A 19,644-nucleotide genomic window follows, 5' to 3' on the forward strand; every position below is an offset into this window, starting at 1 on the left:
ATTCAGCAGTGTTGCACTGGGAGACATCTCAAGCTCACTCCAACCTGAATTATTGCAAATTCTTTCTGTTTTAGGAAAGCAAACTTTATGTTTTTCTTAACATCTTAGTAAGGGGGCTTTTAGGACCATTGTAGTCCCTTACACACTCCAATGAGTTCTGGGTCACCATGAGCTTGCTGGTTAGTCTGTACCTCTCATTATTGCTGTCTGTGAGCCTGTTCTGTAAACTTTAATCACTTCCTGTTTGCTACTGTTACAAAATAGGAAACTCCCCAAAATGGACACAGACAGCAGAAATATAAGTTTTGGTGGAACTAGGGTTTTAAAGCAGGCAGGACTTGCAGGTTTTTATTTATTTAAGTGTCATAAGAAAACACCCATAATGCATCACTTCAGGATAGTGAGAGGAGCCACATAGAAGCAATACTGGATAATGACTTGAGTGATTTTAGGCATAGCAGGTGTTGCCTATTTATGAATACAGCAGCTACTACTGTGCTGCACTCATGACATGTGACCTGCAATGTAATTCAGGAAAGAAGCCAGGATGTGGAAATGTGGAAGTTTCCCTGATCAGATACAGAGAATTGTCACCCTGCAGGGGCTTCAAATGCCAAAGCCTTTCATGTACTTGCCTGACAGCTACTACTAATACTACAACAACCTACTATGTAACATCATTAATCTACAGAGACATGTGCGTATTCCCCCATTCAGACTCAACACATATTAGCCAAGTTATTTTTATTATTGTCAGAACTTGCCAGCAGCAGGGAGCAGCAGATAATGAGTAACATGTAAAAGCATATTATAGGAAAAGAGTTTATCAATAGGTTGTAGAACACCAGTCATCAGAGGCCCAAGGCATGTACTGATCTCCTGATAGCAGTTATGCAATAGCCCCACCAATACACAGCACCTAAGCTGTTACAGTCTGAAATGCTTTATATGGTTGTCTTACCTGTACTGTAGGCTCCTGTGTACATTAAAAAACCACTCCAGCAAAAAAAAAAGTAAGCAGTCGAAATTGACAGAATTGACAGGTTTGGACTAGTCAGTCTCCGCATGGGGGATTCTCAGGGCTTTTTTTGTTTTCAAAAGCATTTCCTCAACAGCAGTTGCTTATTGTAACTCACAAAATAGTGTGCAAGCGAGTAGGGAGGCTGGCTGGTATATTACTATTTTGGCAGTTAAATTGCCAAAAAAGCTTGAGAATCCCCCATGAGGAGATGGACTGGTCCGAAACCTGTTGGTTCTGTCAAATTTTAACTGCTTACTTTTTTTCACTGGAGTGGTCCTTTAAATTAATAGAGTGACATTTAATAGAACAAACATATTTATCTGTCCTATTTTAGGCTTCAGAAAATATAGCAGAGAAAAATATTTTTCCAGTTGGATATAGTCGATTGTCCTCTGGCATCTAACCTTATCAGTTGATCTAAACAACAACTACAAATGGGTAGCATTGAAACTGCAGACAAGCTTGAAAAAAAAATGTTACATACGAGGCAATGAATGAACTTCAGTTTATTGTGGAAAAAAACCCCAGGCTGCTACAAAATACAACTCTCAGCTCTTCACTGAGAAATCGAGTATGACCTTATCCAACCCCACCCCAGAGCCTCAGTATTGCTCCATGATCTCATCTATCCAAGTGAGGCTCTGTAAAATTGGGGGACGGGGTCAGTACTTTACAGATATGTGCATGGCTAGTACACTCATATATTACCTGAACATGAACATGTGCATGTCCTGAGCATACACACTCCTGAGCACGTACACACACACCTGATCTAAAGGTAGCCTTAACAATAACGCCCTACATTTTCATTAGTAGAGAATATTTAAGATAATCTTGACACAGGATGACAATCCATTGGCAGTACATGTGTACAATGACATTGACACCTCAGCAGTATGTGTGCATGGTGTTTATTTCAAATCACCTAAAATTATTGCCTACATTATTTTTTAGTGACTATTGAGTGTGAGTAGGTAGGACTGGCCATTTGCAGATTTCTTCCTTAGGATAGGCAGGGATATAATCGTTCCATCGTCATATATTACACACTGCAATGCAAGACTTGCTGCAATGCGCACCCAGCAGTGAACTCACAGGTTTTTTTTATTCTTTTGTCCTCTGCATTAAATAGGATGGATTACGGTAGGTCCCACTTCCACCTCCACAGAAAGATTCCATGCTGTAAAATCTTTTTGAGCAATTCTGATAATAATTCAGTCTGTGGCCGCCCATCATATCATGCCTGCAGCTACCCACAATTATTTTGTTCACTTCTAAGAGAAAACGTATTGTAGAAAACCCGCAGCCCCCCCCCCCCCCCCCCCAACAAATTACTTTTCTGTTTAGAATTTCACTTTTTTGGTCAGGGACATCTTAGCGGGTGAGAAAGTGCTCTATCACGGTTATGATCAGGTGGCATTCAACAAAAAATGCCTACTGGTAATTTAACAGTACTAGAACAGGTATAACAGACATGTCAGCAAGCAGAATCCCCACAAGGCACATCGTCACACCATCTTAAGGGAATGAGAATAAACAAACTCCTAGTGAAGTCTTCAGGGCTCTGCAGCGTGTTTTAGACATCAGACATCTAACACAAAAGTTGATGTGATTTTAAGCTGGGACCATCACTCATCCGGTAGCAGCAGAAGACAGTCAGATGCTGGAGTCTGGGTGTAGACGGTCTGCTGCAAACAGCAATTCAGGAATGTCGAAAGGCTTCAGAAGTCTTGTGGACAGCACAACCACCTACAGATGGAAAAAACACACATACTATAAAGTGTAATTTCTCCTACCTTCAGCATACAAGGCAAGTAAAGAGGAACCAAAGTGAAAAAAACAAACAAAAAAACATTTGACCATATTGCATCCTCAGCTTCACAGATAGGAAATACAGTAATACTACCGAGCTTCTCAGATACCTTTGTTGTAAATATTAAATAAGTGGATCGCTGCATCAAATTTAGGTCATCACCATGTGTAAAAACTCAAATGCAGGGATAACGCATGAGGAAACCCAAACGCAAGGAACCTGAGAATGCATGCAGGGGCGTAACTATAGGGCAGCAGCCAGTGTGACCACAGGGGGGGGGGGGGGGGGCAGAGCTGTGGGGGGCCCAACACCACTAACCTTCCTTTCCGCAGATAGCAGGGAACCAACCTCTGAATCAGGTGTTTTTGTGGCCACAATCATTATGGCTGTGAAGATAATGACGGCCACGCTTGTTTTATGACCCTTGTGAGATGGGCTCCCAGGCTCTGACGGTCACCATGGGGAGGCAAGGGATGGGGTATGAACACTGGGGGCCCTATCAAAGTTTAGCTGGGGGGTCCCATAAATTGTAGTTATGCCACTGAATGCATGCAGTTTTTCCCGCAATTTTGCTTTGCGTTTGCAATTCTGGGAGACTGTATAGAAGTATTATCCCAGCATGCAACTCTATCCAGAATGTCCGGGGAGGGGATGGGGGGGGAGGGGGGAGTGAAGCGAGGCTTCAGTCTACAATTAGTTAGAATGATTACACTTAAAAGAACATGGATTTAATATTAAAATTAATCTTAATTATTTTGCAAGGAATTACCCGTTTTTAGTTTGGTTCTGCTTTATTGATGTGTGTTACCATAGCAACCCACATTATCCGGTAACGAGTGTGGCGCTAATGGTTCAACAGGTAGTGTTCTCACTGCATTAGTAATGATAATATTGCCGTGCAGTGCCTGCGCACGGCAACTTTACCGGCGTATATTGCATCAGACCCCATGTCACTTCAAGTACCCTTTAATACCAATCACTGTTTAGATAGCAAACTACGGGGTGATGGGCCACCTAGGGCATAATGTAATGATTACTACTATATTCGGATTATAATAATCACACTAATTACACCAATATTACTGAACCGGAACCAAACTTTGTACCAGGAAGTTGAATAGTCAGGGCCCGGATTTCTGGAAAGGCCACACAGGCCCGGGCCTTGGGCGGTTACAGCCTAAGAGGCCACCTAGACATAAAATGGGGCTGCTGCATATGAAAGAGAAGGCTGCATATTGGGAGCAACACATGAAAAGGGGAGCTGATGCCCACGGAAGCTGTACATGAAAAAGGGGGGGAGGGGTTACAGTGGATGTTACACATGGAAGAGGGGGCTACCCATGGAATGGGAGGGGCACTGCTGCACATGGATGGAGCCCCGACATACTTGGCCTAGGGGTGGAAAAAGTATAAATCTGGCCTTGTGAATAGTTGTACATTGTTTTCCAGCAATCAGTGAAGGACAATATATATATATAGCAGGAGGATTCAATGAAAAGACTGGGCAGGTACACACCTGGGTTGCTGCCTCTAGAATATAGAGAGTGATTCCGAGAATCACTGCTCTTATGTGCCTCCATTCTTCTGACATATGGGAACAAGCAGTCACATAGTGCTTCTGACTGGCAGAAATGCATTTATCTAGCAGCAGACAAAAGAAGACAGCTTTCAGACCTTTCAGAATTGTAATTAGTGGCAATTTAGGTGGTTTTATGCAGGTTCCCTATCCCACTTGTTCTTATCGATCCACTTTTAGAATAAGTCAAAGATGGCATCCACAAAAGAGGGCTGAAATGTTATTTATCAAGTGAACAAGTGCTTCCTAAGAAACTCAGACAAGAGATGTTTACAGCGTGTCCCAGAATCATCAGGACTGGGTGACATTCATGATGTCTGGGAGGGTGTCACAGCTGGAAGAAAGCACCTCAACAGGGCTATTCTGCAAAACAACCAACAAAATGGATAACAACATGATTTTTTGCTTCTCAAGGTAAAGTAGACGTCAGAATTGTCTGCACAGGGTCGGTGCGTCTTCCAAATGGAGTTACAAAACAAAATGATAAAATAAAAACTTGAAGTATAGTAGTTTCCCTCTATAATTCACATTATTATTGTTATTGTGTTTTTATTATTAAAAAACCAAACATATTGTCATTGTGTATTTTTGTAGCACTAACATCTTCTGTAGCGTCTTACAGAATCCATAGTCGTGTAACTAGCTGTCCCTCAGAGGAGCTTCCAATCTAATCCTACCATAATCATAGTCTGATGAAACTAGCATGAGGGAGAGAACACAATTAACTTGGCAGTATATTTTTGGTAAGGTAAGGACTTAAGTGCCTTCCTGCAAAAATAATGACCTAAATTATAAGCTTTTACTTTGTCTTTCTTTGGTAATGGGTATGTTTCTCTTTTCTCGCTAAAAAAACATACATTTGAAAAGCCACAAGTTTAAAAGGGCACAGGATAGCGGTAGTAGAATATTGGTAGTGTTACTGATACTCTACACCATTCATATAATAAAATATCGGTATTTCACTATAACCTAACCTCTTCCTACTATCACACAGAACCCTGTGGTGGTGCCTAACCCTAACTCCCCCTGGTGGTGCTTAACCCTAAGACCCCCCTGGTGGTGCCTAACCCTAAGAGCCCCCCCCTTCATGGTGGTGCCTAGCCCTAAGACCCCCCCCCCCCTTCATGGTGGTGCCTAGCCCTAAGACCCACGATGGTGGTGCCTAACTCTAATACCCCCCTGGTGGTACCTAACCCTAAGACCCACCCCCAGTGTTGCCTAACCTGAAGTCCCCCATGGTGGTGCCTAACCCTAAGACCCTCTTGGCAGTGACTAACTCTAAGACCCCCTTGTTGTACCTAGCCCTAAGACCCCCCCGGTGGTGCCTAACCCTAAGACCCCCATGGTGGTGCCTAACCCTAAGACCCCCCCCCCCCTGGTGGTGACTAACTCTAAGACCTCCTGGTGGTACCTAACCCTAAGACCCCCCTGGTGTTGCCTGACCCTAAGACCCCCACGGTGGTGCCTGACCCTAAGGTCCCCCCCCGGAGGTGCCTAACCCTAAGACCCCCGGTGGTGCCTAACCCTAAGACCCCCGGTGGTGCCTAACCCTAAGACCCCCGGTGGTGCCTAACCCTAAGACCTCCGGTGGTGCCTAACCTTAAGACCCCCGGTGGTGCCTAACCCTTACCCTGGTGGGCAACTAGCCTTAAACCCCCAACTAACTTTAACCCCTCCACCTAAACTTTACCCCGACATCTTGTTTTAAAGGGCACCCGAATTGAGGCTACTTATTGTGGTGATAAATAGCGGATACACATAGAAAATAGCAGCATTAAATACCAGCTACACATTAAAAATAGCAGCTACACATAGCGGCTTATTTTGGTGCCAGTTTAATACAGTTAGCACTACTATTTCTGTACAGCCACTATAATCAATAGGGGAGACAGCTGCCCCCTTATAAACTTGTAGTGTTTTCAATTGATCCTCTTAAACCCCCTTTGGGTGATCCCTATTGGGCACATATTTCATAATATTTAATTTCTACTTCTCTCTTGTGTAAGGTCATATTATAATTCATATAATGGTTTCATCTGAATTTCCATTCCTGTGTCCTGATTGTCCACCTGTTCCTTTATATTGCATTCTGCTAGTTTGAGTGGCTGCAATGTCTGCCCACTGATGGTGGTTGCTCTGAAGGGGTGACTTCTGGGTTGGCAGAGGCCGGTTAACATGGAAAACGAGCGCCGATGATGTGGAACGTAAGCAGCCAATGGCTGTTCCCCTCTAACTGTGCTCACTCTATGACGCACGTGGAGGGGACAATATACGGAGCGCATGATTGGACCAGATGAAGGATGGGGCGTGCCCCGCTTTAAGATGCACGCCTATCTCGTGGCGTTTGAGCCTTATACCCACCATGGAGTAGTGCGGTCTGTGATAAAGCACTGTATGCAGAACAATTGTTGACCGAGGGTCTCTGTGGGAGAAGCTACCTGGAGGGGTGATGTATCTTTTTATGTGCAAAGCTGCAACACTATCATATGTCTACACTGCATTTGCTAATAAACGGATGTTGTCAGTAGCTAGTGCCTATGTGATTGTGTACTTTGTGTCTAAGATATTTTTGGGATGTGGAAGGAAACCAGAGAGCACAGTTAAATGCAAATTCCAGCTCTTTTCCAGAGAAAACTTCAACCAATCAAAGTTTTCCTGGCAAAAAAAGACACTAGTGTGATGTACTTCTGTCTTTTCACTCTCCCATCATTTGTGGTTTTGCATCATGTGATTTTGTTCCTATCATGTAATACAGGCTGACAGGGCCAGTTTAAGCAGCAGAGGGGACCCGGGGCAAAGGTAACCCAAGCTGCCTACCTCCCCCCTTCCCGGGTGGTCTCGCCTTCCCCCGACTGCTTCCCTGTGCCCTGCATGATGTGAGCCTTTATTGTAAAACCTCACCTGTCCCGGTGCACTGCTCCACCACCTGTGATCTGTCTTCAGCCCCGCTGCCTGCCTCTTCTCTATGTGGCGCATGTTATGCGTAGATAATCTGCGCCAGGTCATGGAGAAGAGGCAGGCAGCGGGGATATGGACGGAGCAGTGCGGCCGAGTGACGGGTGACCCTGCTGCCACTCAAATCCCTGGCGGTGTTAAATACTATTCCCCCTCCGAAATGTAGCAACTCAGAGGGAGATGTAATTCAGGGTCTGGCGATCACTGGATCCCCGAATTACCCTTGCGTGTGGCGCATAGCATAACCCTAGTGCTATGGCAGCGCCCAGCTTCGGTGATGAGCACCAAAATGACCTGATTTGCGTGCAGGGGCCTCGGGGAGAAGTCGGGGGGCGACCACCTGGGGAGTCCAATAGAGTGGAGTGGGCCTGGCAGCGGTCAGGGGCCCTGGGGGGATTGCACCCTTTGCCTTAAAGGGATCTAAGCAGCTCCTGACTTTAAATAGCTGAAAGGGCTGCCATGTTTGAGAAGTTCAAACCCCCTGCTACTTTTCCACTGCCATTATCCAGGCTAGGTGTGAAATTCTTCAAGTGTGACTAATGTTTTCTGTTTGAAGTACAGTGGGGAAGACTCAGGGTTTGTTTGTGGTCAATTAAGTCTAATGAGGTGATTTCTTATGGCCTTCCATTATCTGTTGCTCCTGCATCCACAAGTTCTTTCACGGATGGAAGAGATGCCTATTTTAACCCTTAAATGTAAAAAAATGAGGTAAAATGAAAGTTTTTTTTAAAATAATAAACCACATTTTTAATTTGCTATTGAGCTGCCCTGGGTGTTAAAAATGATGCTCAGTTCACTTTAATGGCAGCGCTAGCCCTGCAGGCTGACCAATAAGAAGGCAAAAGAATATTCCACATTCTCACTATAACAAGGAGATAAGACACAGTGCTGGGGGCGGAGCTGAGTTTGCCCTTTTAGGCTCTTTGCAAATGCTATGCAGAATAAAAGTAGCAAAAGTAATCTAGCAATGAGTTAGCATGAACCCCAGCACACATAATGCTTTACAACCCTATAAACATCATCCAGCGATATTACATTCTATCTGTAAATGTCTCCTTATAAATAGCCTCCTTAGTTAGCACCACTAAACTAAGTTTTAAAATACTTTTATAGTTATTTATAAACCAGTGACATCTTCTGCAGTGCTTTACAAAGCACATAGTCATGTCACAAATATGTACCATTAATAATACAAAAATCTTACCACACAGCAATGAACTTTGTTCTACAAATCCTTTCTGTGCTAAATTACATGATGGAGCCTAGACTGATAAACTGGTTTATACTGCTTTAGTGAAACTGCAATTACCTCCCCTAATTCAGCAATTATTATCCCCCCTACTACTTGGCTTTTGACAAGGAATGCATGCAAACATCATTTACGTCTCTGTTAACCCTGTACGTACCATAAAGAGTGTCCTTAAAATGACACAGCAGCCCAAGGAGTTTATCCAATGCAGGGCTTAAGGCAATATAACTAAATATCTCATAACCTGCCACCCAGGTAGAGCTGAAACTAGGCACATGTCAGATGGGGTCACCCTGCTGTGAAAACTCACTGGGGGACATTTACTAAGGTACTATGTTTAGTCACAAGTGCATGAACTTCATAAATCAGGTCGGAGATGGATGTATGCGATACCACAGCATCTGTAAAAAGCTTTTCTCCCGTAGGTATCAAAAGGCACAGATATGTCTCAGATCAGTACATATAGTTGCAGCCTGGGCTGTGTTACAGAGGAAATAGTCAGGTGATCCAAGTACCAGACTAAATAGGTGGCTTTTCAGTTTGGACTTAAAGTGTACCAGAGCTGAAAATTAAAAAGATTTTATACATACCTGGGGCTTCCTCCAGCCCCATCCGCCTGGATCGCTCCCACGCCGCCGTCCTACGCTGCCCGCAGCTACGAGAACTGGGTCCCCGCATTTCCGTCAGTCGGAGCCAGTCTAGCGTAAGAGAAGTGCGCTGTTAGCGTACCTCTCCAGCAGCCGCTGGAGAGACATGTAGAGGGCGCACTTCTGTGTAGGCTGGCTCTGATGACGTCAGTGACGGGACCCAGTTCTCGTAGCTGCGGGCAGCGGAGGACAGCGGCGTGGGAGCGATCCAGGCGGATGGGGCTGGAGGAAGCTAATAATGTCAGCTCTGACTCCCTTGAAAGTGTACATGAGATGCAAATAATGGGAATATTTCTACTTACCTGGGGATCCTCCAACCCCATGAGGTGTGTGGGCTCCCTCGCAACCCTCTTCTGCCACTCTGTTAACTTGTCATCCCCCCCCTGCCCCCCACTCGTTAATCTGGCCAGTCACAGCCAGTAGTGTGCTTGTGCACATATGCGGCATTGGCCCCGCACAACTAACCCCCCCAGCTGCAGAAGTGAGACGCGCATACGCAGAAGGGCATGGGCGCACAGATTACCAGGGGCTATCGCAGAAGAACAGAATGACCAGAGAGGACATCTAAGGGAGCCCACGCACCTCATGGGACTGGAGGAAGCGACAGGTAAGTAGAAATACACCCATTATTCACATCTCAAGTTTCCTTTAAATACCTCTAGGGATGGAGATGTCCTGATTTGGTGTGGCAGGGAGTTCCAGAGAGTAGGGACTGCATGACAGAAGGCTCTTGAGATGGACTCTAGATTAGCTCCTTTTGATGTAAGATTGTGGTAGGTGTGATGAAGTTGCGACAAATCCTTCAGGTATCCAGGGCGCAGACCGTACAAGGATTTGCCATGGTTTGGTGACACACACAGGTGATTGTAGTATAGCAGTGGGCTTCCAGGGATCTGCAACGGATTTGCAGTGCAAGCTGAACCAAAATCAGGCTCAGAAACAAGAAGCAATATGATGCACTTCTTATTCCTATGGAATTACACAAGGGGCAGCAGGACAGGAGACTTATAGAGCAGCCTGCACTGGTATGTAATCACTGTAATCACCATGCACTCTGCGCTTGTGGAGTGATAGGCTGCAATAAGATTATGCATTCAATAGTCAGCCCACATTCCCAAAGCACAGGGTTCCCTTTTCACCATCTCTCTTATTAACGATATACTGTTAATTCTGGGTGTCATTAAAGCCTCATTGAGAGGCAGCATCAGCTCCATCTATCAGTATGCAACAATTGAGTCGCAGTGAAAGCATTTCTGCTGCTCTATTTGAAAGCGATGAAAGAGGAGAGGAGCAGGTAAAGGAATTTGTTAGGAATCAGGAGAACGTAAAAAAAAAGGAGCCTTTCACTTAACAAAGCTATTGACAGAGCACAATGCTCGACTGAGCACTAAATTGTGCAGAAAAGATCTTAACACTTTCTCTGCTGACAAGGTGAAACCTGAGAACTTGGTCAGAACAACATGATATTGTGAGGCAAAAGGTCAACCAGGGACAATTGGAACGACAAGAACCTGGTAATGGAATTACAACTGGGAAAGTTTAAAGTAAACCCTGTGGTGTACCTACCACAAGGCTACAGGTGCTCACAGCACCAGGTGTAACTATGGCTAAGGGTGCTGCTGTGGTGCTCAGTCAGTGTGTTTTTCACACCTGGGACCTTTTTTCATAGTTCGGGCAACATTCGGAAAAATGTCAGCAGGCAGTGCAGGTGACTGTATTACTTCTTGCACTAAATGGAGCACCCCTCCCACTTCCTGTCCTGTAGGCAATGTTTCCTTGCTCTCTACACACAGCCTGCAGTGAGTGAATGTGCAGAGCAGCAGGGTGAGTAGAGAGAATGATTGCTGTGCTTCAGCTGGGACATTAGCAGGGAGAGGTGGCAGGATGTGTTTAGTGCTTCGGAAGTTGCCTGTCATTAGTAGCTATGTGCACTGGCTGCTGTAATACCAGAGTGCCCTGGACTATTGATTATTTATCCTGATCAGAATAATGAATCAATAATGCAGGGAAGTCTGCTGTTGCAGAAGCCAGTGATACAGGTGCTGACAGCCGACTTGTGTAGTGAGCAGAGAAGCTCCAGGCAATTTAGATTAGATTCATTGCAGGTAATCTTATCTCTTTTCCCAGCTTCCAGTCCCACCCTGTTGTCTTCCCCATGACCCTTTTCTCTATTCAGATTTCAGTGGCTTCTTTTAACAGCATGTCCCCGCCAAACAGCACTGGTGATGTCTGCAGTCCTGATGAGAGTCCTTTCTGTCAATTCTCCTCTTCTACCAGGCTCTCTGTCTTGTGCCTCTACCCCTTAATCCCCCCCCCCCCCGCCCCCATGCATCCCCCTGTTTCTTATATGTCCCCCTTTTCCTTTTTTGACTGTCCTCAGAGGAGCTCACAATCTATTCATACCATAGTCATAGTCTAGTGTCCTACCATATTATTAATGTGTATTTATATGGCACTGAGATCGTCTGCAGCACTATATAGAGTACAGAGTTTCATAACGGTTAACTCTGTCCACATCCTGACGACTCCTTTTCCCTCAAAATCCACTAAAATTTGCAGTATGCTCGATGCCCCAACTCATCAACCCTCCCATTAAAAAATTGGTTGTTTGGGAGGGGTTGTCTGAAAAAAATCAGCACTGGGTGTCAAATTCCCTAGGTACGCCACTGAGTAAATCCCATTCTTACTTATCTATTTGGCTACAGTAGTGTCTGAATAACACCAGAAACAAGCATGCAGCTAATCTTGTCAGTTCTGACATTAATGTCAGAAACAGTGACAGAAAGACTAGGTCTCCACCTGGATTTAAAGAAAACCTGTACTGAAAAAAAGGTCTCCTGGGGGGTACTCACCTCGGGAGGGTGAAGCCTCTGGACCCTATCGAGGCTTCCCCCGTCCTCCTGTGTCCCACGGTGGTCTCGCTGCAGCGCACGGAACGCAAAGGCGACAATTTGTCGGCCTGTGCAATATTTACCTTTTCTGGCTTCAGCGGGGGCGCTGTTGCGGCTCTTCTGACGGAGATAGGGGAAAGTAGCCAATCTCCGTCGGGTCCGCTCTACTGCGCAGGCGACTTGCGCCTGCGCAGTAGAGCAGACCGACGGAGATCGGCTATTTCCGCCTATCTCTGTGGGAAGAGCGGATACTGCACCTGCGCTGGAGCCAAGAGGTAAACATTTACATCGCCGGCGCTCTGGCAGGATTTTGGCTGCCGCCGTGGGACTGAGGAGGACGGGGGAAGCCTCAATAGGATCCGGAGGCTTCCCCCACCCAAGGTGAGTACCCCCCAGGGGACGCTCTTTCATTACAGATTTTCAACTGGCCAGTTTATTTCAAGTAACACAGTGCAGAGCACGATGTTTCGACTGTTGCGGTCTTTATCAAGTGCAAGATAAATCCAGGTGGAGACCCAGTCTTTCTGTCACTGCATTGAAGGTAAACCCTTGGTGGATACGGGTGGTGGCTGGTTTGACTCCCTGGTGTTACAAACAATTTGGTTGCAGCATTGAGGAATTTCTCAATTGCTTTAATATCATCAAAAACACCTGATCTGCATATGCTTGTTCAGGGTCTATGGCTAAAAGTATTACAGGTAGGGGATCAGTAGGACAGCCAGTCAACTGGCATTGCTTAAAAGGAAATAAATATGTCAGCCTCCATATATCTCTCACTTCGGGTTCACTTTAAGAAAAATATTTGGAAAAAGTCAAGAGTACAGGACTAACACATGGAGCCACTGACTGACCTACAATGTGTAGTGTGCTGCATCCATAGAGCAATATGGATTACATATCAAATTAGAACTCTCTCCATATTCAAATATTGCCTTCGTCTTCGACCACCTGACTCTGCCTGTGAGAACAAAATGTTCTCTTACACTTTAACTGGAATGTTTTAGGAAACACACTTGACCTCTGACGGCATTTAATCATTTAAATGATGAGAACACTCAATATTAGCTCCATCTCCTCTGCATGGTTGGTGATGGATTAGTGTTTCAGTACTGCAATGATGACTTTATGGTCAATATTTCTATTTACTACTCTCACTGATTGCCTAACCTTAATGCTTCTTCTGTAATGTAACACCCATTCTTATTTCTAACCCTGACCATCCCTTTCTGACACCTAAACTTAAAAGACAACTGTAGTGAGAGGTATATGGAGGCTGCCATAATTACTTCCATTTAAAGAGAGTCTGTAGCATAAAAAAATACCTTTTTTAGGCAGTCCTCTTCACCATTAATGGCATAGCAGAAACGCTGCTATCCTGCATCAAACCGAGGCCTTAATCACCCCGAAATCCCCGGGGCAAATTGCGGGGCTCTTTCCTGTTAGAGGCAGAGCTGTGAGCTGTAGCTCTGCCTCTCCTTACATCGATCCCCGCTGATCGCCGCCTCTCCCCCGCCCCTCTCAGTCTTCTTTCACTGAGAGGGGCGGGGGAGAGGCGGAGATTGACACGAATACAGGCAGAGCTAAAGCGCTAAGAAAGTCGTGGATTTTTGCCCCGGTATTTGGTATTTGCCCCGACACCACCGCTCTCGCCGCTTTCCACCCGCCGCAATTAGCAGAGCACTGCACTGACGGCAGAGCACTGTGAGCCAGGCAGGAGCCGTTTTCATTGGCTCCTGGCCCTGTCATTCCTGTAAGCCAATCCCATTCGCTTACATTGAGTGACAGGGTCAGGAGCCAATGAAAGCGGCTCCTGACCAGTGCACAGCGCTCTGCCGTCATAGAGACGGCAGAGAGAGCAGCCTGCGGCGGGGACAGAGCGACGTGACCAGCGAGAGCGGCGGATTTTTGCGGCGATTCGTCGGGATGCTGCGTTTTAGCGTACCAGCAGCCTCTGGTCCATAAGGGGGCAGAGGCTGCTAGTACCGAAGTGGTTAAAAGGAAATAAATATGGCAGCCTTCATATCACTCTCACCTCAGGTTCCCTTTTATCCAACTGCACTGTGATTCTGCTTTGGGAAGCACTACCTGCGTTTTTGTGATTTTGGCAAGTATGACTGACCCCTGCATGAAGCCTTCTCTTGCAATGAATGCATAATAATAACCATATCATATTTTATTTCTGTGTGGCATTATGCTTTAGGTTCTCTGCTTCCAGTCAGAAGTATTTGCTCTGTGTATCTAAGAAAAAGCATGACAGAAAGAGAGGTCTGCGGGTGGATAACTACTGAGTCATCCAGAAACATTGTCAACAAATGAATGCAGAAGATACAGTAATTATACTGTGTTCATGGCCTGTGAGCCTGCAGACAGAGGGCCTTATAATGCTCCCCCCCACAGTGTTTGTAAATGAGCTCTTTGCTACTTGTTCCCCCATCCCAGCCTACACTCCAGTGAACGGCGTGGGGGCGGAGTAGGTGTTTTGTCTCCACAAGGCACACAGCAAGTTGTACTAGCTTCCCTCTGTTCCTCCTTTGACATCCTCCTAGTGTGCCGATATGCAGCTTCCTCAGCACTAGTAATCCTTTTTTTAGCAGGAAGTGACCATAGATGTATTAAAAAGGTTTAAAGTGAGCCGAGCACCATTTTTAGAACCCAGGGCATCTCAATAGCACATTAAAAATGCATGCCAACATTGTGTCTCATTCTTTAAAAAAAAAACGTCCATTTTACCTTTTTTTTTTGTCTTTCGCCTGGGTCCCCCTATCTGCGCTCCCCCTCCAGCTTTTAGCTGCTACTGGTAAGAGACAGCGGGTGGGGACGACTCACCTCTTCCACGTTCCAGCGTGCGTTCTACTGTCGTCACTTCCTGCAATGCCGCCCACTGTATTGTAAGTGGACGGCATTGCAGGAAGTGAGGACAGTGGAGCGGACGCTGGAACGCGGAAGAGGTGAGTCATCCCCGCCCACTGCCTCTTACCAGTAGCGACAAAAAGCTGGAGGGGGAGCGCAGATAGGGGGACCCAGGCGAGGGAGGGGGGCTCCGACCCCTCTCCCCACCGCTGTGTCAAATACCCCCTTCCTGCCCGCTAACCCCTCCAGCTCGGCGGCCCCCCACTCATGGGGGGGGGGGGGGGGGCGGCAATTTTTCCGATGTTTGCCTCAGGCGGCAAAAAGTCTAGGGCCGGCCCTGGAGTTCACTGTACTAAGATGGCCCCCACAGTCACCAGATCTCAACCCAATAAAGCATCTTTGGGATGTGATGGAATTGGAGCTTCGTGCCCTGTATGTGCATCCCACAAATCTCCATCAACTGCAAGATGCAATCCTATCAATATGGGCCAACATTTCTAAAGAATGCTTTCAGTACCTTGTTGAATCAATGCCACATAGAATTAAGGCAGTTCTGAAAGCGAAAGGGGGTCAAACACCGTATGGTGTTCCTAATAACCCTTTAGGTGAGTGTATGTGTGTATACTGTATGCATGTGCGTATGCAGGTTGAAGGTAGTGTGTGGCCCTCTGCATGCACTTGCACCTGAGAGCCATGTTATGTCAGCTCTCACCGGTTGTCTCACACCCACACTTTCCATCACACTGAGAGGCTCTTTCACACTAGATAACGCGTGCACGAACCGGATTTCATGCACGCATTATGAATTACAGCATGACTTGGGAAGTTGTGGTTCAACGCATATCAGCGACGCTAGTTCTAATTCACCCGCTGGGACAACGCTTGTGCCAGACGATTAAAAAATCCCAGATGCGTTACAACGTAACGCTCTGGAACGCTTTGTCTAATGTGAAAGGTAACATGAAAGTCAATATACTTTCATGTTACCTTTCTAAACGCATCCTAAAGGTGGCCATACACTTATAAATTTGCAGCAGATTCGACCATCAGATAGATTTCTGTCAGATGCTTGTCAGGTCGAATCTGACAGGCATCTATCTGATGTGTGCCACACACTAGGAACAGATTTCCAATACATTTCAGAATGAAATCTATTGAAAATCGATCTAAATGCATTATTGGACCATTAGATCCAATGCAACTCTATAGGCCATCGATTTGCTGCCAGCAGCAGATTGACCCAGATTTTCCATCCTGTCAGATAGTTCAAATTGATATAAATCGGCCGCAAATCGATCAATAGATTTGATAGAATATATTTCCGATCGATTCCGTAGAATCAATCGATCGATCGATTGATGGCTGAAATCGATCAGTGTATGGGCCCCTTAAGAGTGGCACGGTTATGATTCTAAAGTTAGTCCTGAAGAGACAGTGTTTTTGAATAAATGCCATCCATTAGAATGTAGATAGGGTCATTCACACCTCATCCAGTGCAAAAACCGAGGCAAGACACAGGAATGTTCACTGACTGGACTTTGTAAAACATGTCTCTAGCCAGCACTATTCACAAACTGCACTGTTTATATAAATGGACATTATGACAAGATTAGATCGGTTTAAACAAAAATGAAAGAGAAGATAAAAATAACAAAAAGACAAAGCTAGATCCACATTATATTTGAAGAATTCATGAATCACCAGATTTATTTTTTCCTGGCTTCTCACGTCATTTTTACTGAGCTCGTTAGTGTAAACTGCAGAAAGACGTCACTTCTCAACCTATTTTTAGGTTTTTGCAAGAAGTGACAGACAATAGACCTGTCAAACATTCAAGCAATCCTAAACTAACTTTCATTTGCTTGATGTCATCTCTGGCATATTCTACTAACCTGAAAACATTGTTTCACGAATACGCATCACCATCTAACCTTACTGGAGGACTTCAGAATGAGTGGCTCTGCGCCATCGGGGCTGCCATCTTGCTTTCTGCATATTCTAAGCATGACATAACCTGCAGTCAGACAGGCTCACACTTACAGTCATAAAAGACCTACCTGTAAATCTATCCCTCCACACTGCCCATCTCTGTTGGCCATACTACCGTTCTCCATTATTGTAATATGAATGAGAAGGTTGCTAAGCTGCAGCTCTGGCATCTTGAGGGCTAGGGTTGAAGAGTGGGGGCTCTGTGACTCTTACCTTTCATATGGGCAAAGGGGGCAATTTCCCCAGGGCCCCAGCGCCCATAAGGGCCTCAAAGTATCTTCCCTTCATTCCACTCAATGGAATTCATTCAACTGTGTGTGCGCTCCAGCCCTCTTTCCACTCGCAACGCTATGGAGGCAGTGGATGACACGCAGCGCACACTAACCTGTTCCGACTTCCAGGCAATGATGTGTCCATGCCATGCACTGATGAGGATCAACCAATCTGAAACAGTCTGTATGCATGTTGGATTATTGAGGCTCTGTACAATTAGCAAGCTGACACATCATTGCATTCCAGTAATTCTGGAGGTGTGTTTAGTTTACAGGGACATCAAAGGATGATTTGCATATTCAGCAGTGATGTATCGTGGGAGACATCATATGCTCACTCCAATAATAATTTGATAATTGGACTGACTAATCGCAAATAATTTCTGTTTTAAGAAGGCAAACTTTTGTTTTGCATAACTGAAACACTGCAGCCTTAAAGCAAACCTGAACTGACAATAAGCTTATGGGATAATTCATTGCACGTGTAGTACTAATGCTTGATAAAAAACGAGTAACCTAGAATTCTCATATTTTTATTTTAATTTTAGTGGCTGCGTTGTTTAAGACTAAGTTCTAAACAGTAGCCATGACAGTCTGATGTAAAATCTGCTTTATTTGGATGAAAAACATGCAGAAGTAATGGTCCTCTGAGCCCTGCAGCACTAAAACATTATCAGCATTGCTTTCTCAGCTAGATAATTGTGTTCTGCCTTCTGTTTACTTTTCAGGACATATGGCTGTATTCGGCTTGCTGTTTGAGTGTCTCATTTGCGTAGATAACATTTTGTAACACTTGCAATGCAGGAAAATAGAAAGGGACCTCAGATAAGTTATTAGCAGGATCAGTACTATATGTAACTATGTTTATTTCATCAAGTCACATGTCACTTCACATATACTTTATTAAAAAAAAAATAAGTAGCAAATAGCCAGACAATGGTTGATTGTGAATAGTCAGATCTGCAAAGAAGGCTGTAGAAGTGCAGTAAGCTGCTCACCCCTGTTTTAGGTCATATTTGATGACGTTTGTAAGAATAGATTAAAAATGATGGCCTTGTTCCTGTTTTTAACCTTCCCACCCATCCTATTTTCTGCATTCATGATAACCAGGGGCGTAGCAATAGGGGTTGCAGAGGTAGCGACCGCATCGGGGCCCTTGGGCCAGAGGGGCCCCGAAGGGCCCTCCCCCAACTACAGTATTAGCTCTCTATTGGTCCTGTGCCCATAATAATGACTTCTATAGATACTTTGAATACTGGTAATCCTTAAGAGACTGTTTCCCATGCTTTTCTTGCACCTCTGACACTGTAGTTGCCATTGGCAGGTTTTGGTGCGCCGTATCAATTGTTATGTATAGAGTGCTTTGGGGGGCCCCATTGTCAAACTTGCACCGGGGCCCACAGCTCCTTAGCTACGCCACTGATGATAACACTAATGAGATTTAATATCTAAAACCCGGGTTAAGAGCATTAGACTAGATCTGGTTTATTCCATTAGACATGATCATAGGAATTATAGACTAAGCTGCTGGATAAAAAGGAGAAAGAAATGATTTGACTAAAGTTGATCTCTTGTTACACATTCCTCCATTTATATCTTGACACTGACAGGGAAAGTTGTCAAGTACCTCATGCAAAACTATTAGATAAACCAGCCTCTTACAATTACAAAACACCTTCTCTTGGTAGGATTAAGCAAAGAGAGCTAAAAGTTCTATTTTTATTCTCAATGAAGTCAATCTTTGCATTAGTAGCGTGTAAAGTATATTTTGTCAAGATCTTTTATAGAATTTAAAAGAACTGTTTTCAGTTGCTAATCCTGTCAGGGGAAAGGTTGCCTGAAACTCCCGCAACAGCACATGCCCAATGCAGTGACGATTAACATAGTCGAGAGGATTATACACTATTTGCCAAGGAACGTGATTGACCTTAAAGCTCGATAAACTACTGTTCTGTTTGAAAATCCAAGCTATGAACGTACTTACATTAGCAGCATCAATGCAATCATAGCCCTTGCGGGAATGTGACTGACTGTAATCCTGCTGTTAAATATCTCATGAGGTTAATACAGCATATTCTGAGATCATGAATTTGTTGCACTCACTGAACCCTTCAATCCTAAAATCATAGCTAGAAAATGTAGGAATAAATTTGTTAACTAGACTAGAGGAACAGTGGAGTTGTTCAAACCTTTGAGAAAAGGAATCTGGTTGGATGCTGTGAATAGCAGCCCAATTTTGTTATCTAACATTCTATATTGCTTATATCTATCTCTGAAAGTGAACCTCCAGACTAAAAATCTACTCAGCAGCTCTGAAAAGGCTTGGTGTTTCTGTAACAGTTTCACAGCATCAGAACTTTGTTTTTCTTACCCAAGCCTCA

At 44.9% G+C, this 19,644-nt stretch overlaps 1 protein-coding gene across 1 annotated transcript in view; it reads right to left on the reverse strand.

Annotated features, from left to right (window-relative positions):
- Positions 1-2,344: 2,344 nt before the first annotated feature.
- Positions 2,345-19,644, reverse strand: part of SCFD2 (sec1 family domain containing 2) — a 628,477-nt gene continuing 611,177 nt past the window's right edge. The window contains exon 9 of the mRNA XM_068278557.1: positions 2,345-2,770. Within this exon, the coding sequence (XP_068134658.1) occupies positions 2,678-2,770 (93 nt within the window). The 3' untranslated portion in view covers positions 2,345-2,677. The remainder of the gene's footprint in view (positions 2,771-19,644) is intronic.

Source organism: Hyperolius riggenbachi, chromosome 1 (genome assembly GCF_040937935.1).
Source record: "Hyperolius riggenbachi isolate aHypRig1 chromosome 1, aHypRig1.pri, whole genome shotgun sequence".
In the NCBI taxonomy this organism is placed as follows: Eukaryota; Metazoa; Chordata; class Amphibia; order Anura; family Hyperoliidae; genus Hyperolius; species Hyperolius riggenbachi.